At 44.0% G+C, this 26,895-nt stretch overlaps 2 protein-coding genes across 5 annotated transcripts in view; one reads left to right on the top strand and one right to left on the bottom strand.

Moving 5' to 3' along the window:
* The window catches only part of PAFAH1B1 (platelet activating factor acetylhydrolase 1b regulatory subunit 1), a 53,388-nt gene extending 35,769 nt beyond the window's left edge, over positions 1–17,619 (top strand). For both annotated transcript variants that reach the window (XM_081890562.1, XM_081890563.1), the window contains 9 exons: positions 896–980; positions 4,335–4,409; positions 5,341–5,547; positions 7,645–7,813; positions 9,944–10,046; positions 10,900–11,128; positions 12,801–12,902; positions 13,253–13,409; positions 14,647–17,619. In XM_081890562.1, the coding sequence (XP_081746688.1) occupies positions 896–980; positions 4,335–4,409; positions 5,341–5,547; positions 7,645–7,813; positions 9,944–10,046; positions 10,900–11,128; positions 12,801–12,902; positions 13,253–13,409; positions 14,647–14,720 (1,201 nt within the window). In that variant the 3' untranslated portion in view covers positions 14,721–17,619. The remainder of the gene's footprint in view (positions 1–895; positions 981–4,334; positions 4,410–5,340; positions 5,548–7,644; positions 7,814–9,943; positions 10,047–10,899; positions 11,129–12,800; positions 12,903–13,252; positions 13,410–14,646) is intronic.
* Positions 17,620–22,165: 4,546 nt separating this feature from the next.
* Positions 22,166–26,895, bottom strand: part of CLUH (clustered mitochondria homolog) — a 71,920-nt gene continuing 67,190 nt past the window's right edge. For all 3 annotated transcript variants that reach the window (XM_081890149.1, XM_081890148.1, XM_081890150.1), the window contains exons 25-26: positions 26,103–26,176; positions 22,166–24,642 (exon numbers count right to left, since the gene is read on the bottom strand). In XM_081890149.1, the coding sequence (XP_081746275.1) occupies positions 24,492–24,642; positions 26,103–26,176 (225 nt within the window). In that variant the 3' untranslated portion in view covers positions 22,166–24,491. The remainder of the gene's footprint in view (positions 24,643–26,102; positions 26,177–26,895) is intronic.

Below are 26,895 nucleotides of genomic sequence, written 5' to 3'. Positions count from 1 at the left end.
TTACTAAGGCAAGGGTACAGCTGGCGCACTTTGTGAAGAAGAAGGCACTCTGGGCCACAGCCACCTCTTAGGAATCATAGAGAAGCCCCATTCTGTGGATCAGCAGTTCAAGGATGCATATGACACTGTCCAGGTCCTGTCCACTAATTACTCGATCAAAAAATCCTACACTCCCCACCACCTCTGTCACACCTGGGTTGAGTTTCAGTTTATTGTTTCTCAGCCAGCTCATTACTGGTTCCAAGCAATGATTCAGGGTTTCCACTGCCGCAGTGGGATTTTAGAAAAAGGAGAAGCATAATTGAATTTCATCAGCACAATGATGATGGTAAATTCCAGATCCTTGGACAACCACCTCCAGTTAGCAACGTCTAGATATTTGAGTAATAGGAAAACCCCCTGGGATTATTTGCATTGGTCAGAAGAGGATGTTCTATCTCCCCTGCCCCCTGGTACAACAGTAGAAAACTCACCTAACCACAAGTGAACCGCAGCAAATGTTCCCATTCCTATTAGGTGGTTCAGGATTATACCATGGTCTCTAAAGCATCTGAGAAGTTAAGGCAAAACAACAAGAATGCTTTTCCCAATCAGTGTCCTGGCAGTAGATAACTATTATCCTACAGCACGTGAAGAACCTTTTTTTATACTACAATGGGTATGGAGGGAAGTTATAAGGACCACCAGAAAGTTCAATAAACCATTGTGCACAATATCCAAAAGAGCCATTAGTTCAAAGAAAAAGGGAAGGAGGTATTCTTTTACTTGTTCTTTTACTTGTTCCAGTCAAGCATGTTTGGGTACATAGCTTTGTGGATGGGAGGGGGAGGGAAATTTCTACAGAATTAATTATAAAAAGAATATTAATTAAAGACCTAAATCTCACTTCATTTAGAAATCGAGCGATAGCAGATTACCTTCGTTCTAATGGCTATGAAGAGGCATACTCTGTTTTTAAAAAGGAAGCAGAGCTTGATGTGGTGAGTACAGACTTCATATTCCTTGTGTGATGCTTCTGATTAACCTTTCTGTCATATATGCAGTAACTTTCCAAATAGAGGTAATGGAATGGAATGCTCACAAATCTCTGCAATTAACCTGAATGGTTACTTAAGCTTCTACTATCAGTGACTGTTAAGTTAACTAAGTTTGTGGAATTGTTAATTTTCCACCTATCTTTACTTGAGGTCTGTACATTGAGAATGCAAGGTAAATGGACCAAGATATTCAGTACTAGCCACAATGGCCATGTTCCACCTACACTGTCAGGCACTGTTGCCTCTGAATTCCAGTTGCTGGGAATCACAGGTGGGCAGAGTGCTGTTGTGCTCAGGTCCTGCTTGCATCCTTTCCACAGGCATCTGGTTGGTCACTGAGAATAGGATGCTGGACTAGGTGGGACATTGCCTGAACAAACAAGCTCTTACAATGTTCACATGTCTATAAACCTTTGCACAATGTCACATTGTCATTGAAACTAAAAAGCATGAAGGATATCTATCTTATCACATTGTAGTTATTAACTTCACATGGCCTATCTCATTAAAAGAAAACCCATTCCTTAATCCATGCCTATAGTCTTTAACTGTTCTAGAAAGGACTTGGTTGATTATCTTTAATTGGGGAATTCCTCTGGAATAGTACTAGCTATGTGTAACATATACAATACATTTTGAAATCAACATGTTTTACACTTGCAGCAAAAACTAAAGGATCCAACTATTTACTTAAAACTCAGAGTTGGGAGAGTTTAAAATGGGTACTATAAATTTCTTCAGTGGCAACTCTAGCCATATTTCATCCCATACCGGCCAAAATTTCACATAGACATAGAAACCTTTCCAAAGGACTGTGGAAAATGCAAGAGCAGTCCCATATAGGAATGCTCTTTCTAACAGAAGTTTTTATAACACCTGCAGTTCTTGTTTTCAGATTATTTAGGATTTCTAAACAATTCCATCTTGGTATAATATTTAGGTGCGCTTTTAAGCACATTTCTTGTGAGACAATGTTGTTTAGCACTTACTTGATTCTGTTTCTTGCAAAGCCTTGCCTGAACTGCCATGGCCTTGCTAGTAATGTGTCATTTGCTACCAGTTTATCCTCACCTCATCTGTACTTTCCTGTCTTCCTCTTCCATGTTTTATCCTGCTGACCTTATTTGAATAATACAGGCTTTCGGTAGAAACAGCAGTGCTGCTTCTGTGTTCCATGCTCCCTACAACAACAAGCATGCAGTTTATACTACCTAAATGTTAAGTGGTGGAGTTTAGGCTTTCTTTGTAACGGAAGTGTATGTATACCAGCCCTAAGGCATTTGACCCAACTCTTTTTGAAATAATTGAAACTCCTAATTCAGCTCTTACTTTGTAGGTTTTGAATGAGGAATAGCTATCTTGGTGTGATCTATAAATACTGTGCTATTTCTTCCGATCATATAAGCGACTCTGACGCTGAACCATTTAAATATATGCTAATCTCCTAAGTACCCTTTAGGCCTACCAATCATGCTGTAAAAGCGTAGAATTTTGTCTGTCTTAACCAAAGTACCCACTTGAGGCCCTACATTTCATTTCCCCAAATCTCATTCAAATAAAGTCCTGGTTGTAATCTCATTGTACGCGTAATTGAAAATGGGGCTTGATGAAAGGAGTGCTGGCATACCCATCAACCTCATTAAAAACTCTTTCCCCCAAAAGGTAAGAAGGAGGACCTGGATATGCTAAGCAGCCTTGTTATACAGCAGTCATTAGGGAGATGTGTTTCACTTCCTTATGAGAGAGCTGTGTAGTGAAGCTGTGGGAGTATGAATTAGGCAGAACTCTTAATGAACTAAAAGACCCCAAAACCCAAGCACCAGTGAATTGGAATCTTATCCATGCAACTGCTTCAGGGGCTACATTTGGCTCCAGCACAAATTAGTTCCACAAATAACCCCAAATTCCCCCAAGCACAGAGGGTGGTAATGCCTCCACTGTGGCCTCTTAACCAAGAAGATAATCCAATTACCAGTTCTGACGTTTTGCTATTCTCCTGCCTTTTACAATCTCCAGTATTGCTGGACTCTCTGAGACCCCAGAACTTCAACATTGCATATAGCATCTGTTTGCACTTCCTTTGATTTTTGAGATTAACCTCTTCCCTTAATTGATAGGGCACACAGCTTGTTTAAGTAAAATAATAATAATAATTATTATTATTTTTGTAGTTGTGGGAAAGCTGCTGCACTTTAACCAGTGCCACTCCCTTTGACATTCATTTCTCAGCTGGGCTGTGGTTTCTGGCCATGCCTTTGTTGAACACCCTGACTCCACAGATAATCAGAATGGGGGCAGACCAGAGAGGAGGGTGTGATTTTTTGGCTTTCATAAGTTCTGAGAACTTCCTGTAAGCAAGAAGTTATTTCCCTGAAGAAATAATGTAAGGAGGGAAACTTGCCCAGGATGCCTCACCGGACAGTTCAGTGCTTGTGTCTGCTTTGTGCTCTTGGTTGATGCTGGATCATGCATATCCTGAGGATTGTGCCTCTTAATACAAACCTGTTCATCAAGGTCATCCACTGATGATTACAGCAGTGGCTTCCTGGCAGAGTAATTGACAGAATGTGTGTGAGCATGGCACTGGCTGCCACAGGACGGACCCAAGCTTAGGGGATCAGACAAATTCATGGAGGAAGATGAGCTTATTAGGCACAATAAAGAAACAGAACCTGTACATTTACTGGCACTGTGCCACAGAATACTAATTGCTGGGGAGCAAAAAAACATGGAGGGTTATTGCTTTCATTCCCTGCTTGTTCCTTCCCAAAGACATCTGCTTGGCCACTTGTGGGACGATGAAGTTAACTGGTTCTGGAAAATGTGTATCAACCCATCATTCCCATTAAACCACCACACTTGCTAGATTGGCAGTTCATTGCAGCCACATTAAACAATTCACATGGTCCAAAGGGGGGGGGAAGACCCCCCAAAAGCATAGAAGCACTCATGAAAGCAGATGGAAGGAGCTTTCCCCCCTAAATAGCTAGTTCCTTTGGCTTTTAATGTGTTTTATCTCTGGCTTCATACATATTTGCATCAAGCAATATATAAAGGTTTGTAGGGTTCATTGATAAGCCCCACAACTCCATGCCTTCAATTTCTAAGACAATAGAAAATGCTATTCTTATAAAAAAAAAAGCTGGCAAAATATTGCTCTGTTTGGTGTTCTTAATTTTGGGAGAAAATGCTGCTAAGCAGGACTGATGGCATTGCAGGGGGGTTGGGCTAGATGACCACGAGGGTCCCTTCCAGTCCTACAATTTATGTGTTCACAACAATTCTCTTGATCTTCAGAATGAAGAGTTAGATAAGAAGTATGCTGGACTCTTGGAAAAGAAATGGACATCAGTTATAAGATTACAAAAGAAGGTGAGTACAAGCCTCAGTTGGTATATTGCTGGCAACACTGTTGCAGTGCTTTTAAAAGAAGTATGCAAAACAACCTATCCGGTTGGAAGTCCATACTATGATAACTGGTTTTATAATTTTTGACCTGACAAATGTATTGCAAATCATGATTTATGTCTGTGTGTGCTATGCAAGTATCACAATGTGTGAAAAACCGTGAAGTCAGCCAATGCCTCCACATAGCTCCATTCTTATTTCAGACATTGTGATATATCAGTATATCATGATGTTCAGCTGGTTGAAAACCAGGTATCACCCAGTTATAGTCTCCTAATTCCTCTAAATATGCCCACTGGTCTCAAGGCTAGGAGGTATGTAGGAGATAGGATCCAGCTGAAGCCTTGGCAGGTTTTTGCTTTAAACAAACACAAGCAGCATTGTTAAAAGGTAATCGTAGCAAGGATATTTGATGCAAAATGCAGGAAAGAGAAAAATTCTGGCCGATAAGGAAGGAATGACAGAGCAGTAGACTTGCACTCATATCTAAGGGAACAAAGTTCAGGTAAAGTAAAAATGACGACAAACACATTTTCTCAAAGCTAAAATGAGCTAAGGAGGGTTGGATTGATTTCAAGATAACCAGGCAGATATTTTCCTGTGGATCTCAGGTTTTGTTCGGTTCCTTTTAGCTGTTACAGCTTGTACTTGAAGATAATTTGAGAGCTGTGTGGCACAGTTCCAGGGTTGCTGTGGATTTGGTAATGGTCAATGTGTGTTGGTCCTTCAGGACTTGCAAGGTCTTATTTCAGACATTGTGATATATCAGTATATTGTGATGTGTAGCTGGTGATATATCACAAAGTTGAACACCAGGTATCACCTTTTGTTTGTCTTACACTTTTGTTTGTTCTCTCCACTCCTCTCTCCCTGCCCTCTCTCCAAAACCATTTAGGTTATGGAATTGGAATCCAAACTAAATGAAGCTAAGGAAGAATTTACTTCAGGTGGGCCACTTGGTCAGAAGCGAGACCCTAAAGAATGGATCCCTCGTCCTCCAGAAAAGTATGCGTTGAGTGGACACAGGAGTCCTGTCACAAGAGTAATTTTCCATCCAGTTTTCAGTGTTATGGTTTCTGCTTCAGAGGATGCCACAATAAAGGTAAGACTCTTCTATAAACCTGGTCTGTCTTGCAGCTCTCCAGAAGTGTGCACCTCAAGGGGATGCTGCAGGCTATTGACACAGGAGGTGTGAGCTGATCAGAATTGGGATATGGCTCCCATTGTGTTTTTTGGACTGTGTTAGCCCAAGTAATATTTTTTTTTTGCAAAATAGCATTCTTTGTTTGTGGTCACCCATAGAAATGTAGAAGCTTCAGTTAATACGCAGCCTGGTGGTTTGCCTCCTGAAGCTGGCATGGGTTAATGTACTATTCTCACCTACTCTTCGAAGCCTGCGTTTGTTTGCTGCAGGCACACTCCTGGGCACAATATAATGTACAATCTTAAAACAGCTTAGGATTCTTCAAGTATGCCACTTACTGTACTGTAGTACTGTGGCCCTTAGTAAGAACACCAAGAACACGATGAGTATGTTGATTGTAGTTTTCAGTCTTTGGGATTCATGTGGAAGCTTCCTGGAGCCTGAATCTCATTATAGCTTGATTCTCAGTGAGGTGGTCAACCTGTTATCTTCGCTCTGAGGCTCCACTTTGGGCCATAACTATTGCTCTTCTATGCACAACACAGATTCCCTCCACAAAGGGCTAGGCTTCCCCCTGACAGATGCTAGCTTTCTGTATGCAAGGGTAATGGTGGTGATTATTGGATGGAGGAGCATTCAGTCACTGTGAACTAGTAGAACACAGGTTGGCCACCTTGGTGAGTACTGGGCCCTGCATGTAAGGAGTTGCTGGGGCTGGCATTGGTACAGTCAGACATCTTTGGCACAGTTAGTGGGGAGAGGCTGGCAAGCAAGGAGGCACTGGCCAGACTGGTAGTGAGTATATTAATACTTAAGGGCTGTATCGTATAATATATTGTTTTAATACATCACCTGAAGCAATTGGGTTTTTCCATACATGACCCATGGAAAACAAAAACAAACCCAAGCACACCTTTTGTTCTGTAGTCACAAGAGACTGAGTGAACAGTGGAGGACGGGGTAATCACAAGACAGATCCTTAAATGGATTGGCCCTTTAGGCCTCAAACACTTTAAAGCAGTGGTTCCCAATTACCTCTAAGTACTGCAGATCCCCTGTTTTTCAAAAGCCAAGCCCCTACTTTTGAAAATTGTGGTATCTCTATGGTAGTTTTTGTTACATGAATGTCTGCAGAACGCCAATTGGGAATACTGCTTTAAAGACTGACTCGTTCTCTACAGACCCCCTTGGCTGCTAAGATTGGCAGAGGAGGCCCTCTTGGTGGTTCCACATCCCTCAGAAAGGGGAGTATGGCCCAACAGAGGGCATTTTCTTTGGCAAGCCCTAGGTTGTGGAAGTCACTACTGATAAAGATGTGTCTGGCATTTTCATTATATAGTTTGTGGCAAATGCTGAAGATACGCCTCTGGCTTTTGACACTTGAGAATGTATATTTTTAGGACCCACTTTATTTCTGTAGATTTAAGTTGCTTTAAACTGTTTTTGATAACTCTGTTCTAATTGTTGTGACCAATGCTGGGACCTTGGGGTGAAGGCAAATGGAATAATAATATTTTAAAAACTTGTGTCCTGCCCGGCATCCATTGACCCATTTGGGTGACTGGTTCCTCCCATTTTTTGTTCTGGCTTTATTCTTAGTTGCCAATGTGTGCAAGGCAGATACTCAAGAATTTGAAATAACGTATTCTACCTTGGTATGTCTGAATATTGCTTTTGTCTCATAGAAAGCAGGAGTTTTATGTGTCTACACAAATAAAACATGTGCATCATCCCATAGAAAGGGAGTCTGCTCTTGTTTAAGGCAACAGGAAGAGCAGCAAAATGTGCTGTCTTCTGGCTTATTGATTTATCTTGGAAATGGGTGGGTGGAGAGAGAAGGAGAGGTGCTTATTATTGTCTAATTAATTTGAAAAGTCAGTATACCCTTTGAAAATGTTATTGGTTCTTCCCTTGCTCCATCTCTTTCTTCCATTTTGAATTAATGTTGAACAGAGTGCCAGACAGCTGCTTTGAATGCAAATGAGAGCCTGGAAGAAATATATATATATATTTTGTGAGGGCAGATGTTCACCAATTTCTTTGTCTGCTTCCTAGGTATGGGATTATGAGACAGGTGATTTTGAACGAACCCTGAAGGGCCACACAGACTCAGTGCAGGATATTTCCTTCGACCACAGCGGCAAGTTATTGGCCTCCTGCTCTGCAGATATGACAATTAAGCTATGGGATTTCCAGGGCTTTGAGTGCATCAGAACCATGCATGGTAAGGAATTGAGGAATCCCACACTTGGATTGTGAATTAATATCAAACCAGTCCAGACTTGCCCTTTTCTTGTAACTGAAATTAGGAAGGGGATGCAGAACTCTTAAACCAAGGTTTGGGGGGGGACGCTGCAAGATAGCGATTTGCAAGGGGCTTTTCAGCTGATTGTTGGGTCCTGAGAAATCCATTTTCGCGTGCTTTGCAGATGCTGCTAATCAACTGATTAATGGTGCCTGCCCCACACCTGATGGTGTACTGGGCAGACAGGCATGGCTTTGGCTTTGCAGGTCAAATGGGGGAGGGCTGGAGGTTTCCCACCCCTGCCTTACACATATAATGTGGTAAACTCATGGCTGAACTATATCACTTCAGTCAGCAGACATGTGGAGGGGAGGGCATCACACGATTGAATGCTCTCCTCGCAATAAAAATTACTGCACATGTAAAGCTAGTTGTTGGAAAGAATGATTCTAGCTTAGCTGTCTCTCTGACTCTCCAGCAGAGAATTGTTCTGTATGAAAGAAGATAATCATGGGGGCTGTCACTTGCAATCTGAAATTGGTATAGTCAAAACATAGACCCACCATGTTCACATTTTGAGTTATTAGATAAAAAGATGGTTGTTACCTGGTCAGTATCCTGGGTATATTTTGCAGCCTGTTCTTGAAATGTTAACAGGCTTGTGTTCCCTATTGCTATTTTGACGAAGTGGGAGCTGTAAGGTTTTAATATGGGCTCATTTCCTTAGCTTGCTGGGAAATGAGACGAGGCAATCTTGCTCTACTGTATAGTATGGTTAGAGCTGAAGTACATATGGGAAGCATCACATTTTGGTTCATTCTGTTGCCAGCTATATAAGAATCTTGGATATTTCCCAAGGAGGGCATATTTTTTGCTCCATAGTTGAAACCTGCCTGCCTTCTGTGTTCAGACCATAGCTTGCTTGTTAACTGCTCAAAACAATGGGAAGGACTCAACATTTGAAATGGGAAAATATGATTTGAAAGGGATTGGGTGAATTAGGCTAGGCTAGAGTGAATTCTAGCTTCATGTGCAATCCCCCCCTGCTCTGTTCAGCTTTCTGGAGGCAGTTGCCTGCCTTTCTTACCAGGGAAAATAGCAGAAGCAGCGGTTCTGGCCATTTCTTGTTGCTGCCTAGGAGTGTCCTTAAAGAGCCTGTATAAGCAGAATGTGCCTCTATAACTGCATTTACGACCTGTGGAAAGGAGTACTGTGTCACTGGACCCAGCATGGGAGAAGATGGTTGCTGTTTCCCAGAGCACATCTTCACAAGCTCCCCTCCCGTTCCAGTTCTCTAGAATCTGAGAGAAGCTTCTTACACCACCCTGAGCTTTGGAGCAATACAAATCAAGCCTCGCTGTGAAAGAAAGACTTGGGCTGCTTCTGCTTGCCCCCAAAGCCAACAGGATAAATATATTTCCCCGCGTCGCTTGCCCCTTGTCTGCTTTGCATGCTTGGAAAACTTTGGGGAGGGGTTACTTCATGCAGTGATGGAGCAAGGAAATCCTCTAAAGAAGAGTGTTGCTGCTTCCAGCTTCTCCTAAGATTTTGTAGTACAAAGATGAGAGCTGTGTGATAACCTCCCCAGGTCTTCTGGCATGCATGCAAGATTTGGGCAAGGGGGCAATGGTGTTTCCACCTTTGCACCTTTTTGCCTCTCTTTCGAACTTTTGTTACCAGCTCAATTATATATTTTTGAGATGTGGCAACCAGAGTGTTCTCAGTATTTCATATATGACCATCTGATGCCTGCTTGCCTGGAACACACGGTACTGCATGCTCCCTCTTCATTGCTGCTGCAGCATCACTTTCTCTTTTGCTGGCAGAAGTGCTGAACATCTAATGCACCTGCCTTGCCTGACTTTGAAACTGGGAAATGCAGCCATGATAGTTTCATGTTGCTTATTACCACTTCTTCTAATAGCCAGACAACCACTGTAGACGTCCTGTATTTCTCTCAGTTGGGTCCCTGGTTTGCATATTGAGGGTTACCATGCAGGATTATTGTTGCTTGTGTGAATCGAGTACTCTTCACACACATTGTGAACTAACACAGTCGCAGCAGAAGTGTGATGTGAGCGTGTTTGTTGTGTTGTTTTCTTTTTCTAGGTCATGATCATAATGTTTCTTCAGTAGCCATCATGCCCAATGGGGATCATATAGTCTCTGCCTCGAGGGATAAAACCATCAAAATGTGGGAAGTTCAAACAGGGTAAGATCTTGCAGATGTGTTCATGTGATGGAAGAAACAGTACCTGGTTGCTTTTTGAAGATTCTCCCTAATGCATGGGGATGGGGAACCTCATGGGCTCTTGTTGTTGTACTTCAACTCCCATCAGCCCCAGCCAGAATGGCCAGCAGTTGGGAATTGTAGTCTGCAACATCTGGAAGGCTAGTGACTAGTGGTATATGCCATTGGTCTTCAGCAAGTGGGATAGGGCCCATGAACGGATGAACAGCCTAATGTAGGCAAGGCTCCGTGCTGTTGCTCTTAAAACATGCAGAAAGGTGGAGAAGATTGCAAGCAAAGGGCCATCTTCTGTACAAGCTTAACTGGTATACCTCCCTCCGATCCTGCGGCTTGGTGCTTCTTGGAATCCTATTAGATCTCTGAGAGAAGGAATGACAAACTAGTGTGTCACCAGTGTAGAAATGCTAAGAAGGAGAAAGAACAGTATGAGGGAAGAAGAAAACTGGCATAATTAATGTTCATTTTTAAAAAGAGTCTCAAGATTGCCTCAATGTTGAGGATTCTCCCAACTTCTCCTTCTGATTTATATTTTGTATTACCTTATGGAAATGGATTCTTAAAATGACCCAAGTAACCTTTGGTTTAACCTTTTGCTCAGCCCCTTGTTCTAGCTGCTGTTTTCTTTCTGCCCATTTGCCCAGACTTCCCCCAGTCCTCTCAACTCAATTTAGACCTTTCATTTGTCAAAACATTCTGTTTACAACTGCTGCCAACACCAGCATTGTCCCTAAACCATCAATACTTCAATTCTTGCTTTATATAGTAGTGTTCTGTCAACAGCGGTCTTCTTTTTGTTTATTTTCCTTGCAAACAGCTACTGCGTGAAGACTTTCACGGGGCATAGAGAATGGGTCCGCATGGTGCGGCCTAACCAGGATGGCACGCTGATTGCCAGTAGTTCTAATGACCAGACGGTGCGTGTCTGGGTGGTAGCAACAAAGGAGTGCAAAGCTGAGCTCAGAGAACATGAGCATGTGGTAGAGTGCATCTCTTGGGCTCCAGAGAGCTCTTATTCCACCATATCGGAAGCTACGGGATCTGAGGTGAGGAGTCTTATATTGCGCTTCTCTCTCCTCTCCTCTCCTCTCCTTTCCTCTCCTCTCTTCTCCCCTCCCCTCAGTGTACATTTCAACCTCTTACTCTTCATTGGGGCATGCATGGACATGTGGGATTTGTAGTGGCTGTCTCGTTGCCTCGGATTTCCATCACATGCTGGTGCTGTCTCCCACAGCCTTTCCACCCCTTTGATTCAGATAAACATCTGATCTAAAGCTCAAAGTCCTTTAAAAAAAAACCTCAAAAAGGAAGAGGTGGTGGCTTTGGCCAAACTTGTGTGGTTACATACTGAAAACCCATTTTTTAAAGAACATCCCTCCCCCCAAGTGCACTAGACTCTTACTCCTTCTTGTTCTAGAGCGTGTCAGAATCCTACATACTTAGCCTCTTGAAATAAGTCACTTCCATAAAGGGAGATAGCCTTTCTTTTCTGAATTATTTGGGGCACCACAGTGGACATGTGCTATCACTCAACAGTGGCCAAGTTTGAACCTGGTCCCTTTTTTCACTTACTTAAAATAAAAGGCATGTGTGATTTAAGGACATACCTCTCAGCTGACTGCTTAGCTGCTTCACTTCTCCTCTGCCCTCTACTGGCTCGTTGCAGAAATGATTGCCCAAGAAAGGCATGGAAGGTGAAGAGAGTTGTGAGGCTCAAGAAGTCGTTTTAGCCTGAGCCTATCCTGGCTTAGATATTAATGGAGGCATGTAGAAGGGAGAGACATACACTTAAGAATTCCACACTCTTAAGAGAGATTAATGGGTTTTGGCTGAATGTGAATAGAATAGATTAATGAGTTGTGCGTTTATCTCTTTGGTTCTAAGAGCAAAAGATTGTATGATAGATTTCCCTGGTTCCCTTCTCTTTTAGACTTCCCAGTTGAATTTTGGGGGAGTATCTTAAGCAGCTCTAGTGGGTGTCTTGAGTGAAAGGAGAAAGGGGAGACACACGTATTTGAAAGAAGGAGGTGTGAGCCTTGGTGGAGAATAATGGTGAACAGAATAATTGGCAGTGGGCATGACAATCTGACATAGAAATGTGGCCTCAGTGTAAAACTTAACAGTCCAAAACAGTAGCATAATAACTTTTTATGGTAATGGGCTAAATAGTCGCACCAGTTAGTGACTTTAAATTTTCGAGAACTCTTCTTCAGGCTGGATACTGAAGGGAGGGAGTAAGAGAGAAGAAAACAGCCAGTGGAGGCCAAATTCAGCAGGAATGCCTAGTGCTTGGAGGACATTTCTCTCCCCTGCCCCACATGTGACCCCAGGCAATGTTGTTAGTGAGTTGTAGGGAACTTTCTTCTAGTTCTAAGATTTCTTTGAGTGGCTAAACTCTATTTATAAGCTTAAAAAAATGCAGACAGCAGTATCGTTGCATTAGAAAAACAAGCTTCTCTTTAAATAGATCATTAATTGTAATTGAACATAAACAACTTTTTATGTTCATTGGCAAAGTCTAAAGAATTATGTTTTAAAAGTGTGTGAGTGTTGCTGCCGTGTTCATTAACATAAAGTGTTGAATTGACTTCTGAGTCCTGTTTACCTGGAGCACAACTTTCTTTGTGCTTGCTTTAGGTCTCAGGTACTCCAAAGGTGGTCTGCGTTTATACCACCTGGAGTATTCATTTTTGTAATTTCCTTCTCTTTCCTTTATAGACCAAGAAGAGTGGCAAGCCTGGGCCTTTCCTGCTTTCTGGCTCTAGAGACAAGACCATTAAGATGTGGGACATTAGTACTGGCATGTGCCTTATGACACTTGTAAGTTCCTGTGTGTCCCCCTCCTGTCGGACTGCAATCCTGTATACTGTTGCTTCATAAGGGAGTAGATGAGACAATATTTCCTGGATGACCTCAAAACAGTCTCTGAGGAATCCAGCCAGACTAGTTAGAATGAATAGAATCTGTACAGATTGAATGAATAATCCATCACAGGGCCCTGTTCTCTTCTGGGGAATTCAATTTCCTATAGTTCCAAGGCGGTTAGTTTGGGGCAAGTAGTGGAATGATCTTACCATTGGATTTCAAATCATGTTGCGAATGTTCAGGTGTGCACACAATACGTACTCTCTTGTGACCTTGTGCCATTTTTTCCCTCTCTCTCTCAACAGGTGGGCCATGATAACTGGGTACGTGGCGTCCTGTTCCATTCTGGGGGGAAATTTATTTTGAGCTGTGCTGATGACAAGACCTTGCGTGTCTGGGACTACAAGAACAAAAGATGCATGAAGACTCTCAATGCGCACGAACACTTTGTTACCTCGTTGGGTATGTATGTGCACTTATTCCAGCACAACGCAGCTGAGTACAGACCTACGTCTTCTCTGTAGGTTGGTCTTTACCTGGAACCCGACTCATAAACCAGTGGCACCACTCTTCAGCTAAGAAGGGATACACTGCACTAAATACTCTCTATAGACTGTCAAACTATACCTGTGTTAGGTTGGCTTAAAAGTCCCCATGCTACGAAAAATGTCTGGCCTCCCTCTTTTCAAAAAAGAAGAAAGGGGAAGGGGGCATGTTGGAAGTTACAGGGTAAGTATATGCTGGTATCGTTTTGCCAAGCTGGTGAAGACAGTTGGGTTTCATTTGTTTCTGTGCAGCAACCTTTTTTTCAAGCAAAGAAAAAAGTGGAAAAATTAGTTGCGTGTACAGGCATAATGAAAATTGAAACTGGCTTCAATAGGAGTGAAGTTCCTTTATATCCCTTGAGGTAGAGGTTCCCTGTTCCCTGTTCCCTTTGTTCAGAGCTGGTTGTTCCTCTGCCCCCACCTCTCCAGTTCACAGGACCCATAAAAGCCAAGCTGCTTTACATTTATTGGCAAGCCATCCCTGACTTGCTGTGCTGACTGTACTGCTAATGATGGCCGATGGATGATCTGTGACGTGGGCCTTTCAGCTAGTGGTTTGCTGACGTAACTCAAGGTGCGTTGCATCAGTGGCACCATCATTTTTTCTTTAAAAAAAATGTTAGGAGGAGGAGGAGGAGGGCAGAGTAAAGGTATGTCTGCACTGCTAGTTTACACTAATAGTATGCATTATCTGCTGGCATGGCTGTCCCTGTGAGAGGGGGAAATAATGGGGGCTGTAGTTTAGGGTAAACTGGGTATCTCCTCCTTTCACAGATCTGTGCACAGACTGCACTTCTCAAGGTTCCTTAGGGAGGAGGAACAAGTGTGTTTCTGGAACCCTCAATTAATACAGCCCTCACCCAAGAGGACACTCAGAGGCAGTTTCTCCACTGCCTCAAAATACAGGTTTTTGATGAAAAGCTAAAGGAAAACAATGAAAGCCGGCAAGTCCTAGCAGGTTCCCTTCAGGCATAAACTCTCTACAGTGTAGGAAACAATAAAGATTTGCCATGGCCACTCACAGTATATGTACTGAATTTTAAAATCTTTTGGCTGATCCAGCATCATGGACATTTTTCAGCTCTAGTATTGACCTATCCTTTGTGGTGCTGTTAGTAACTTCCTGTCTTCCCCCGCCCCCCTCTCTCTTGCAGATTTCCACAAGACAGCGCCCTTTGTGGTTACCGGCAGCGTAGATCAAACAGTAAAAGTGTGGGAGTGCCGTTGATTGAATTCACACCTGGCCCACCCCCCTCTTTCCCTCCCCCTCTGGATGCACTCGGATACCATGGTTACCCATTGAGCTCTGTTTAAAATAAATATTGTCCTTTCATGTAAATTATTCTGGATGTAGATTGAGCTTATTAAATGTTACACACAAAGTATTCATGCATGGTGAATCCAAATTGTATACTGTAAATTTACATACGTTGTCTAGAAGTACCATAGGTTTAAGGACATGGGCTGGCATTGGTCACATCAGACCTGCGAAGGCAGAAGCTGGTTGGTTGAATTAAGGGCACTTAAACCAGCAGCAGCAGCAGCAGCAGCAAAATCCCGTTCTGTGCTGGATAAACTGAACACCCGTTCTCTTCTGTTGGGTGGTGCCTATAACTAGTGACTCTCATACGGATTCTTTTTTTGGGTGGGGTGGGGAGGGCTCTTTCAAGAAACACGTATCTCTGTAACAACATCACTTAAGTGTGCTTAAGAAATCTAAGGATACTAGATAAACAAGGCTGCAACTTAGAACCTTATGTAATTAATGGAAACTAATTAAAACTTCCAGTTTTTTCTCGTCATGATATATTTGCCAAATCAATAGGATATATTTTTATTTTGGCTTCCTATCACGTTTAAAAAAAAGAGAAAAGGTTAGTATCCTGATACTAACAAGCTGCAATATAGGAAGAGAAACCTTGGTATGATGTGACGTGTATTTTTTTTTTTTTAAAGAAATGGTTGTTGGAGTTCTATTGCATTCTAACACTTGGCGCTTAATGCTTTCCATGCAAAATGTGTCTTAGGGAGTCTGTCGGTCTTGCTTGAACGTAGCTCTTAACTGGACAGTTGGACTCAATCTCCCAGTTGACTCCTGACAGTTCAGCTTTCTGTTGGCTTTGGTTGTGGTTTATCAGGCTTGTGCGATGTCCACAATATCTGAGGGTGTCCTCTCTCCTCCCCTGCTTTCCCTGGTAGTTGGTGAGTGTGCAGCAAACAGGGTAATAGTGGTGTGATTCCCTCTCCTTTCCAGTTAGCGAAAAGGTCTGAAAGCAGGACAGGGAGCCAGAGGATGGCCAGATGTGATGGGACATGAGAGCAGAGTTTGCAGTGCTCCAAAAAAGCACTGTAGAAAGAAAGAAAGAAAGAAAGAAAGAAAGAAAGAAAGAAAGAAAGAAAGAAAGAAAGAAAGAAAGAAAGGGAAACAGGAGGAGGAGAACCACTTACGCTAGCAGGTACTTTGCAAGCTTCTAGATAACCTTACAACCGCATGTTAAATCCACCTGCTGACATGCAAAAGCCTGCTCTTGTTACAGAGTTTTGAAGCCAGCTTCAGTTTGGAAGCTGCCCCCTTAATTTGAAGAGCTCTAAAAGAAAGAAATGCCCCCCAATTCATCTTTTTTCCAAGGAGCAAGCATCGTTCAATCAGCCTTTTATTGGTCACGTTCTGTTATAGGCATTTTTAAGTCCAGCCCTTCAGTCCAGCCCTCCAAAAATCCACGTACCAGTCTGGACAAACTGTCGGTCTGACAAATTTTAACACACATGAAGTATTTTATTTTATTAGCTCTGTGGCTTTTAAAAGAACTGGCCCTTAAAACAAAAAAGCAACAAAACCCCCCACTTGTTTGGAGGGTTACTTGCATGTCAGTAGAAATAAGGCTTAATCACACATTTTGGTTCACCCGCAAGGAGGATTTTTTGGTGTTTGGCTTCTTTTACGGGAGCTGGGAAACCAAAGGCAGTGAATGACTTGAAAGGGTGGGCAGTAAGTTAGGGTGCAAGTCCTGACATCTGGAGAATGCCGTTTTTTTAGTGAGCAAGTTTCCCACAAGCCGAATCTTACACATTTTGAAGTCTTACCCTCTTTTTTAAGCTGTTTTTGACAGGGAGTTCATTGCTGGTTTTGCCTTTTTGAGAATTTCTGAATCTGTAGTGGGGCAGTCATAGCAATGCCGGTTAGCAATTGTAAAGTAATTCTTGGCTGAGGTGTAGAAATCCTGGTTCTTTTCTTTTTTAAGGGTTAAAGGTAAACTCTGCATTTGCAGAGTCTGTGAAACTAAGGTACCTATTAACACGGGAGCTTGACCACTATTCCCTTCACTCCTTTGAACATAATACATGGTTTTAGGATAAAAAAGGAACCATTTTGTAGCCTCTAGTAGTCCTGAAACCTCCTTGGCGTTGAGTAACTTTAAACTTGTAAGCTACACGTCCATTTAGCCGGTTTACAATAATAGGCGATTTACCATGAGTGGTTGTGGACTGCACCAGCAGTTACACCCCTGGTTTTAAAAACAAAAGAAAATGGAAAAGGGGAGAAGTTGGTGGTGTGGTGGAGTTGTCCCTAGGAGTTGGCTTTTGTGCTTCGCTCTGGCTATCTTAATCCTGTGCCTTTTCTTTTTCTCCCGTGAAGAGTCTCAAGCGCTGAGGTTTACCGGTTTGGATTGAAAGAGGATTTTTAATATATATATATATATCAGAAGGTATTCAGGAGTGTATTGCTGTGTGTTCCGTCACACAAAGAGTGGCATTCTGTTTTTAAAACTGAAAGGGCAGTGGTCAAGCACCACGCTTGCAAACAGACCAGTTTTGGTGTCCAGTCTCTTGAAACAAAGCCACAAATACATACCTAGACACGTATATCAACACACACACACACACACACACACACATTCCAGAACTGCATGGATTATTAAGATGTGCCCAGGAAAAAAATAAATAAATCCCAGATTCATTTTTCTTTCTGAAAGTGCAAAATCCACCCTCCCCTCTTTTTTGATCTGGACACAATCTGAGAGCTGATGACTTGGAGCATCCTGCACTTTACCATTTTCATTTAAAAGCCGTCCTGCTTTTGTGTGTGGTGTGACCAATGAAGTGCCCAGGGCACAATTTTTTTTTTTTTTTTAAGAAAAACAAACCCCAGAAAATACTAGTTGCTAGCAAGTTGTCAAGAAGCTGTGGAGCACTGTAGTATTTTGAAAGCTTTGGCTCTCGCCTCACCAAGCTACCCCTACCCCTCCACCCCTGGTCTAATCTGTTGACACCTGGCTGCTTCTCCCATTTACCTCTAAACTCTTTTTTTTTTTTAAATGTGAAATGAACTGCCTGTTTAAATCATTCTTAGATAGCTTTCTCTTCTCTCACCTCACTTCTCTGCCCGTCCCTCATCCCATCTTCCCACCCCATGAAAGCTATTTAAAAGGATACGGTTTGGGTTGGGTTTTTCCTCCGCAGTGGCTTGATAATCCTGACATGGATTGTTTTGAGTGCAAAATTTTAACAGAATTTGAATGAAGGAAAAAAGAAAAAGGAAAAAAAATCGACTTAATTATTCCATATTCTCACTCTGGCTGTGTATATTTAAAAATAAATACCCAGGGTACTAGCTACTGCAAAACCTCTCCATTAGTGGCAGAAATGATGTGTATAAAATAGGGAAACTTGTTTGGGAGGTTTTCTTTTTTTGTGGGGGGGCAGAGGGTGGGCAAAAGGTTGAGCCAGATTGGCAAGTCATGACTGGATGTTAACCAGCCTTTTTTTATTCTCTTTCTGCTGTGTCCCTGTAAGTAACCACTTTCTTGTCCTAAGCATATCCTTCAAGCTGTCCAAAGTTCTTTCTGAAGAGAATTAGCAAAATATTCCACGTTTTTAGAAGTTTGATCCCAACACTGACATGACGACAAGCATCTTTATTTCTCTCTCTCCCCCCATTAAGAACGGTGTAGAGATTGCCATTGGAGAAAGCTTCCCCCCTCACCCCCAGACTGTAGGAGTTAACTGAAGATATTGACACAATTAAAATTAAAAAAAAATCAGTAAAGGAATGTATATAATACTGCTCTGTGTTTTACAGTAAGATTTGTTGCTCTCAGACTGTGTAAAACAAAATTTATTCATGTTTTCTGCATATTAAAACAAAAATCTTATTGTACCAATTGGTAAACTATTAAATGCATATAAAACTAAATGCGTTTCGTTCTTTTTGTTTGTCTAGGTGCAGAAAAGATCATGTGCTTTTAGATTGTGCTTGATTAGGCAGTTAAAAGCAGATGGCAAAAGAATATCATGTTGGGTTTCAAGCTGGAGGAAAGCAGTGCTTCAAGTGACAATGCAAGTTGGGTGAGTGGTGTGGGGCAGAGCAGATGAAAGGAGGGGTGGGCTGGTACAGCAGGGCAACCGGCTTACACAACATTTGTCTCTTGTGAAGCTCTAAAGGTAGTTACCCTCCATTTCCAAAGTACAGGTGCCCCCCCCCAATGTGTGTTCTACTAGCGCACAACCACATATATGTGCAGCGCCAGGAAATGAATAGAACCAGAAAATGGCGGGGGAGAGTCCCCGCAGCTCACGAGGTGACCCTGCCCGGAGCGAACGTCAATGAGGGCAGAGGAAGCCCCAGAGACCTCGGGCACAGTGGGGCTTTTTTAGGCTACCCAGCCTCCCTGCCTGACAGCTGACTTGCTTGGTAGACTATCAGCCGGTTTCCTGCACAGCCTCCAGCCAGCCCCAGAACTTCAGCTCTAGTTGAAGCGAGAGTTTGAGAGCAAGGAAAAATTAAGTTGGGGTGGGGGACACCTGCAGTCAAATTCTGCTTGTGGAATTAATTGTCATAGAACGTGGTGAGGGCCACGGGCATAGAGACAGCAGAGGCTGGCACCTAAGGGCAGATGGGGCACTGCCCCACCAGCCTACCCTCAGCTGGCCCTTTCCTGCTTACAACCAGTCCAGGTGCTGCTGTTGCCTCTCAGCTTCCTCCTTAGTTGATGTTGCCCCCTTCTAGAATGCAAGGATGGGAGCAAAGCTAGGCCTAGAAGGCTCAGGCTCCACCTCCTGTTGGTCTCTGTCATGCTGGTCTCAGTGGGCATCAGCCACCATGGCTTAGAGATGCATCTAAAAGCAGACATACTTGGAGGTCGTCTTGATGGTGGCACAGAATGTAGTATGTTCAGAGGGATGATTAAGGACAGTGCCATGTGGCTGTGTGTTGCCTCCAGGCCCTGCGTTGGAGCTTCTCGCCAGCATCTAGCCAATGCCTGTTGGAAACGGGATGTTGAGTTTCTGCTGTAAACGCAACTTGGGGTCTTGGTATGGTTAGATAGCAGCGCTGCAGAATGCCCTGTACATCTTGCCACTTGGAAGTGGGCAGCCCAGATTAATGCTTAAGGCTGAAGGTCCCTACTGGAGGACAGTTAGCTTGTTTGTGGGAACGGTGGATTTTTTGGTTTCTTAGCCTGTTGCTGCAATACTTAATTACCAAAACAAAACTCATTGGAGCAGATTTGTTTTCAAATGCTTGCAAAGAAGCTGCAGTGTCACCCACTGCAGTAAGTCTTCAGGCTTACTATCATGTATTTTGGGTTGACTTGCCACCCCACCCTCCCCCAATGGGTAGCAACCCAGTGCAGAAAATGCCTCAAGATACCAGGGAGGGAGAAGCCACATCAATTAATTTCAAGCCGTACAAATGTAATTTGACCTAAATAAATGTAACACCCAAATGAGCAACTGTGTTAACTGTAGGCAAGTAGAGTTTTATTAACCTAATTAGTATTGACTCTTTGACAGGGCGATCTCTTTCCACTGAGCTGATTTTACCTACATACTATCATTGACCTTGATTTTCCACAATAGGCGATAGCAGCCTTGTTAACTAGCATTGGAAAAAACAACAGATTTTCTGTGCTTCACACAAGTGGTTATCCCACAGTAAGCCTTTAACAGCTCTGACCTCTGAAATCTTCTAGTTTTTCTTGTTTTCCTTCTGATTGACTGAAACCAAAGAAGCTTGTCATCTAGAGTGGGTGGAATTTTATTAGTTTGATCGAATTTGAAATGGGGTGGTGATGGCAGGGTTGAATTCTGAGTGCCACTCCCCATGCAGCTGTTCTGCTAATGTGGCATCTATATCCCTTTTCCTGATCAGCTAAGACTAGTTAATTCACGGGTAGGCAGAAGGGATATCTGGGTTATATGGAGAAATGGCCCCCTGGTTGGTCCTATTGATGGGTATGTTGGGGAGATCCCATTTCCATTTAGAAACTTGCTAGGCCAGCTCATGGAGGTGGCCTATAGTTGTTTTCACATGGTTTAATTGAGCCAGTGGTTCCTTGGTTTACAAACTTAATCCGTTCCGGAAGCCCATTCTTCAACCAAAACGTTCTTAAACCAAGCAATGGGGGGGACTCAATTTACAAATGGGGCACACTCAACAGGAAGCGAAACCTGTTCTGCTTCCAAGGCAAAGTTCACAAACCAAAACACCTACTTCCGGGTTTGCAGCGTTCTTAATCCAAGTTGTTCATAATTTAAGCTGTTCTTCAACCCAAGGTACCACTGTATCTTTTATCCTTGCTGGATCGGGACCGTAGAAATAGTCTAGATAGCAGTTTTTTGTTCTCAGCTAAATGTGGATGAAAGCACAAGAGGCCTGTAGCGTTACAAAGCAGTCTGCGTGTGAACAATGGCGAGAAGATTGCCTACAGGTGAGGCTCCTAACCTGGCAGCTATAGTCAGGCACCATGACACCCCAAGATAGATGCAGACACCCTCGCTAAGGGCTTACTCTTTTAGGGGTGCGTGTGGGCAGAATGCAGATCAGTTTTCTTCTGTGCAATTGGCATTTTGTGGTGCCCTCCCACCTTACGATTGAGATGACTAGGCTCAGAGAGACGAGCTCAAATCCCGTTGGCTACAAAGTTCACTGGGTGATCTTTTAGCCTGTCAACTACATTTGGGAGCGGAAGCAGCAAACAAAGCACTTCCTTCATGCAGTGCATAGTTGAAAGTATGGAACTTGCTTCTACTGGAGGGCAGTGATGGCCACCAAGCTAGGAAGCTTTGAAAGAGGACCAGACAAATTAATGGTGGAGAGGGCCGTACTCTGCCTCCACAGTCGAAGGCAGCAGTGCTGCTGAATACCAGTTGCTGGAAACCACAGAGGGCGCAAGAGCTTTTGCGCTGGATCTTAGTTGCAGGATTCCCACAGGTATTTGGTTAGCCACTGTGAGAACAGGATGCTGGACCAAGTGGGCCGCTGGCTGTTCCAGCAGGCTTTTCTTATGTTCTTAAGCATGTGTGCCTCCTTGAGGTCATTAAGCTAAGGACTGGTGGGCAGACTGGTAGTGGCAGCACCCCAGAACATAATGCACGCCTCTGGACCCACAAATTATACAGGTCATGTAGTCTGTAACGTAAGGAAATAATGTGGCAGAATAGCTGAGCCACAGCATCTGGCAAGATTCTGACCATACCACCTCAAAGCCCCTCAGGAGACAGATACCCAAGGCTGTCATTGGCTTCAAGTATAAAATTAAGCCAAATTGTCCACTGTCTGCGAGAAAAATTGGGCAGATGGTTCTTTTCCTGCTTATGGCACAAATTTATTTGAGGGGAACCATTGCTGGGAGATACTACTCAAAACAAAGCACACAAAACCTAAAGTAAAAGTTGCATTGAAATCTGTTCTTTATTCAGACACTTCCAAGGAAATTCTGTATTTTTCTCTCTCGCCCCCCACCTCCAACATCTGGACCAAAGAACATTCTCTCCCCCAGGGAAGGGGGCAGGGCTCTTGCTATGTACCTAAAATGCACTCGCATCAAGGAACAGGCAACCTTCGCTATCTGGGCCCCAGAACCATGCCAAAGTTTCGCTTTATTTTATTTTGCCCACTGTAGCAGCAATTTCCAGCCACGCTACGATGACGTCGCTCACTCACACACTCCCCTCCCACCCACCTTTCTTTGGTAGCCGTTTTTGGCAGGTTTAATGGGGCCGCAGGGACCGTAAGTTGCCCAACCCCTTGCACTGAGTCTGTAACACAAGTCCCCCCCCCCATCCTTCCCCAAAATACAATAATCGAGTCACATGGTAGAAACATGACCTCTCACTCTTGTGGTTTTGAGCAGGGGTGGCGGCTGACAAAATGCAATTTAGTACAAAAGGGAGAGGAGGGAGGTGGTGACCACCAGACTCTGCATTTTGAACTCAACATGATGTGTGTGTTTCTTTAGGCAGGGAGGGCAGAGCTAGGAAATCAGCTTTATTGTTCTTACGAACACATTCAACCTGTCGGTAATAGCAGGGACGTACAGCAGTGAGAGCTATTAAGAGTAGCTGAAGAACGTATCACCGTTTTTCCCCCTTCAGGGGAGAGCAGAATATTGGGCAGAGCATCCATTGCCAGCAATGAATGCCTTCTTGGGAAACTTGTGTTCTAAAGCTGATGAGGCTTTGGGACAAAAAGCCTCCACATTGAACAAGACCCCCCCCCCACCAATCATCTTGTTGCGTACTATATAGTATTTAATACAAATTTATTATTATTTTCACTGCGAGAAGGAAATTAGGGGGAGAGAAAAGAGCTTCATTTTAGGTTCATGATTCTTGTTTAGTACATTCACAGATAAACCTTTTAAAAACAACAACCCAAACATTGATTCAATTCAGCTCACCAATTGAACCAATTGTTTTCGAGACAGCAGTCTTCAGCTCCTCGAGTACGATTTTGGGGCGCGTAACTTGCGAGAGACGACCGAGGCGCTTTTGTTCCATGCCATTCACACAACTCTTTGAGAAGGGGGTGGGGAGAGAGATAAAGTATAGGCACTAGGGATTTTCCACTGTATAAGTTGAAAAGGGTAAGGGGGGAATTTATACCAGACTTTAGGGATGCTTTGACATGGGAGGAGCCAAGCCTAGTTATTCAGCACTCCCTCCCTGCCCCCAAGCCATCAATTCAGCTTTTACAGTTAACTTGGCATAGGGGGGCAGCTGGATGATCACAGCTGTAGCATCCCATGGCTTGGTTTTCTTCTTTTTAAATACCCCCCTTCCTTTTGGATGCTGTTTCTTATGCTGTGCTCAAGAGGGAGCAAAGCACAAGGAATTTAGGTGGACACAAAAACCACACAACATCTCTTTTCCTGGGCCATGAAACTTGGGGAAAAACAAAACCGCACCCCACATTCCCAACAAATCTGAATAGTTTGAGGGGGGGGGGGAAGACAAGGAAAGAATAAAAAGAGGAACCCTAAAAGGAATCCAATGGCTGTCTCCTAAATTTAGACCAAAAAAAAGTTCTATGCCATCTCCTCAAAACAGTTTCCTCTGCAGTACCAACTCTGCTCAGGCCTTAAAGATAAAACATTGAGATAAAAAATATGGCTGAATTTATATTTAATATATAATATTTATAGTGTCACGATCACTTAAACAGTGCAGCAGCGGGCTGAGCCTCAAAAGTTGGAAGGAAAAAGGAGAACTTTTTTGGGGTGGGGTGGGGGAGAAGAACCACCAGGCCCGGGGGTTGGGGAAGGTTCCTTTTCTGCAAAGTTATAGATGTCCTTTAAAAGTCAACAGAAAAAATGACCTGAGAAATGTTATTATACCTCACTTGGAATTAAATCTCTTATGTACACGGTAAAAATGGATTGAAACGTACACGCACCACACACATGCCCCCTTTCCACCCTCCCCACGGCATCCCTGCATTCTCCCGCCCCAGTTAGACTCTCCGGGCACCAGCAGCTGTTGCACCGCCCCGTTTCGGCTGCCCAGTGCCCGCCTTGACAGGTAGGGTTCATTTCTCAAAATTTAGTTCTTTGCATTGTGTATTCATTGTACCAGTGCAAATTAAAAAATAAAAACAACAACAACACAAAAACACATTGCCGAGGAGAAGCCGCCCCGAGGAGAGACTGAGCAACTCCCTACATCCCACCCCGGGACAGATTCAAACAGCCAGAGCCTTCTCCCGACGCAGACCCCCAAGCTAGGGAGCCGTGGCTGCAGGCGGGCTTGCTTCGGGCTCGCTCTCTTCCGTGGGTTTTTCTTCCGACTCCAACTCTTCGCTGCCCTTGAGGACCTCCTGAAGTTGCTGGCGCCGCTGCACTTCGGCTTTAAGGTTCTCCAAGTCTTTTTGGCTGCGGAGGGAGAAGGGGGAAAGGCTGGGCAATCTTGGGCAGAGCAAATTCAGAGGAACAGCGCACAGAGCGGGGTGCTCAGGGGACAGTAGACAAGAGGTAGCTCATCTCCCAAGCTGTTGCCGCGACAGAAAGACCCGACCTGTGCTTATGTGTCTCTCCTATCCAAGCTGCCTACAAGCAGGCAAAGACTCCGCCTGTGATTAACCTGCTTCTGCTCCTCCCACTTCAATCCTCTCCTGGGTCATGGGAGACAGAGGAGGGGTCAGCAAACTTTTTCAGCAGAGGGCCAGTCCACTGTCCCTCAGACCTTGTGGGCAGCCGGACTATATTTTGAAAAAAATAATGAACGAATTCCTATGCCCCACAAATAACCCAGAGATGCATTTTAAATAAAAGCACACAGTCTACTCATGTAAAAACACTCTGATTCCCAGACCATTTGCGGGCTGGATTTAGAAGGCAATTGGGTCGAATCTGGCCCCTGGGCCTTAGTTTGCCTACCCATGCCCTTGACTCTCCACCAGCCTGACCTCTCTGTCCCCCTTCTCCTGCCTCTGACTTTCATCTCCTGGCTGTTACAAGCTCCCCCAGTTCACCTACCCCTTCTTCCAAGTCAGTCTCCAACCCCCACTCCTTGGTGTCCAGCCATTCCTTGATAGTCTTATACCAAAAGATGGTTCCTAGTTTTTTCCAAAAGGTAGTTTTGGAAATGCAGATGTGGCCCTGGTGCTTTCTGGAGCAGGGGTATGGAACTAGGCTAAAGCCCCCCCCAGCTTCTCTAGAGACTCCCCCTTGGCCACGCCCCCTTCTTCCAGGTCACACCCCTCACCAGCCTTGCATCTCAAGTGTTTTCGTCCTGGCTGAAATGTATCCTCGAACTCTGATAATGATTCAGAGTGGAGGGTCGTGTGTGTGTGTGCTAGCCTACAGTACAATGTTAAAATGTGCACCAGTTGCTCCGCCCATTTTTGGCCCTGGCTCCACCCACCCCTGCCATGTGTCCAGCAGGGAATCTGTCCCTTGGGATGAAATCCTTTCCCCCTCCCCTGTTCTAGAGGAACAGATAAAGGTAGGAGAGACTTAATAACCCAACGAAGGAACTCCCGTCACTGTAGAGCAGATGAAGTGTTTGCTATGCAATTTAATGTTAGGTGGGGGTGAATATTTGGCTCTCCAACTACTGCTCATCTACAGCTCTCCTAATCGCTGGCTGTTGGACATGCTTGCTGGAGCTGATGGGAGTTGTAGTTCAGCAACCTCTGGAGGGCCAAAGGAAGTGTTGCCAAAGAAGTGACCTGTAATCGCCAACCAACCTACACCTAAGCTTCAAAATTCTGCTGAAGGCCTCCCCCTGCCCATTAAAAACAATGGAGGCGACATCCAATGCCATTCATACCACCACTCCTGGAGTGGTAGAGAGAAAGACAGTCAGATACACAAAGTGTGGGGTCTCTTACCTTAGTGGAATGAAGAGAATCCCATTGATTATGTTCAGCTGCTCCAGGACGCTGGCCATACTGGGAGCTGTGAACTAAACGAAACAAGAGATTAGCTTATTAACCAACAAAATAAAAGCAACACATGGGGCTAAGAAACCAATGCACAGTTCTAAGCAGCAAACAAAAATGCCGGGCTGCCTAAATGGGACCGTGGATCCTAGAGGCAGCCAACGCTCTACCCCAGTATAAAGGGAGGTGGTGATTTGGGTAGCGAGCAGAACACAGGGTTTCTGACACAAACAGGACTTGGTGACTGGACGACTGGGAAGGGCTCCCAGCAATGAGGATACGAACACTGGCTCCGGACCGCAATACCTCAAATGACCGGCTCTCTCCCTATGAACCAACCTGGACCCTGCTGTCTTCATCTGAGGCCCTTCTTCGTGTGCCTTCTCCATGAGAAATGCGGAGGGCAGCAACACTTTTCTGCGGTGGCTCCTCATTTGTAGAATGATCTCTCCAGGGAGGCACGCCTGGCGCTTCCATTACATATCTTTTGGCACTAGGCAAAAGCATTTCTTTTCTCCTTGGTCTTTAGCTAATTAAACGATCTATGGCCTTTTACACTGGGGGGGTGTGTGTATTATTTTTGGTTTGTTACTATAGTAACAACATTTTTTTTAAAAAAACATGCCTGGAATGGTATCTGGGAGCCAGGTGTACACCACACCTTGGGTTCCAAGATGGAAGAAAGACAGGAAATAAATGCAAGTAAATAAAATGTATGCACTTCTCCACCCTTCTGAGCCTG

The sequence above is a fragment of the Podarcis melisellensis genome, assembly GCF_964234715.1.
Source record: "Podarcis melisellensis genome assembly, chromosome: 15".
In the NCBI taxonomy this organism is placed as follows: Eukaryota; Metazoa; Chordata; class Lepidosauria; order Squamata; family Lacertidae; genus Podarcis; species Podarcis melisellensis.
Note: the sequence above shows the minus strand (reverse complement) of the source record. Positions and strands in the feature narration are given on the sequence as shown.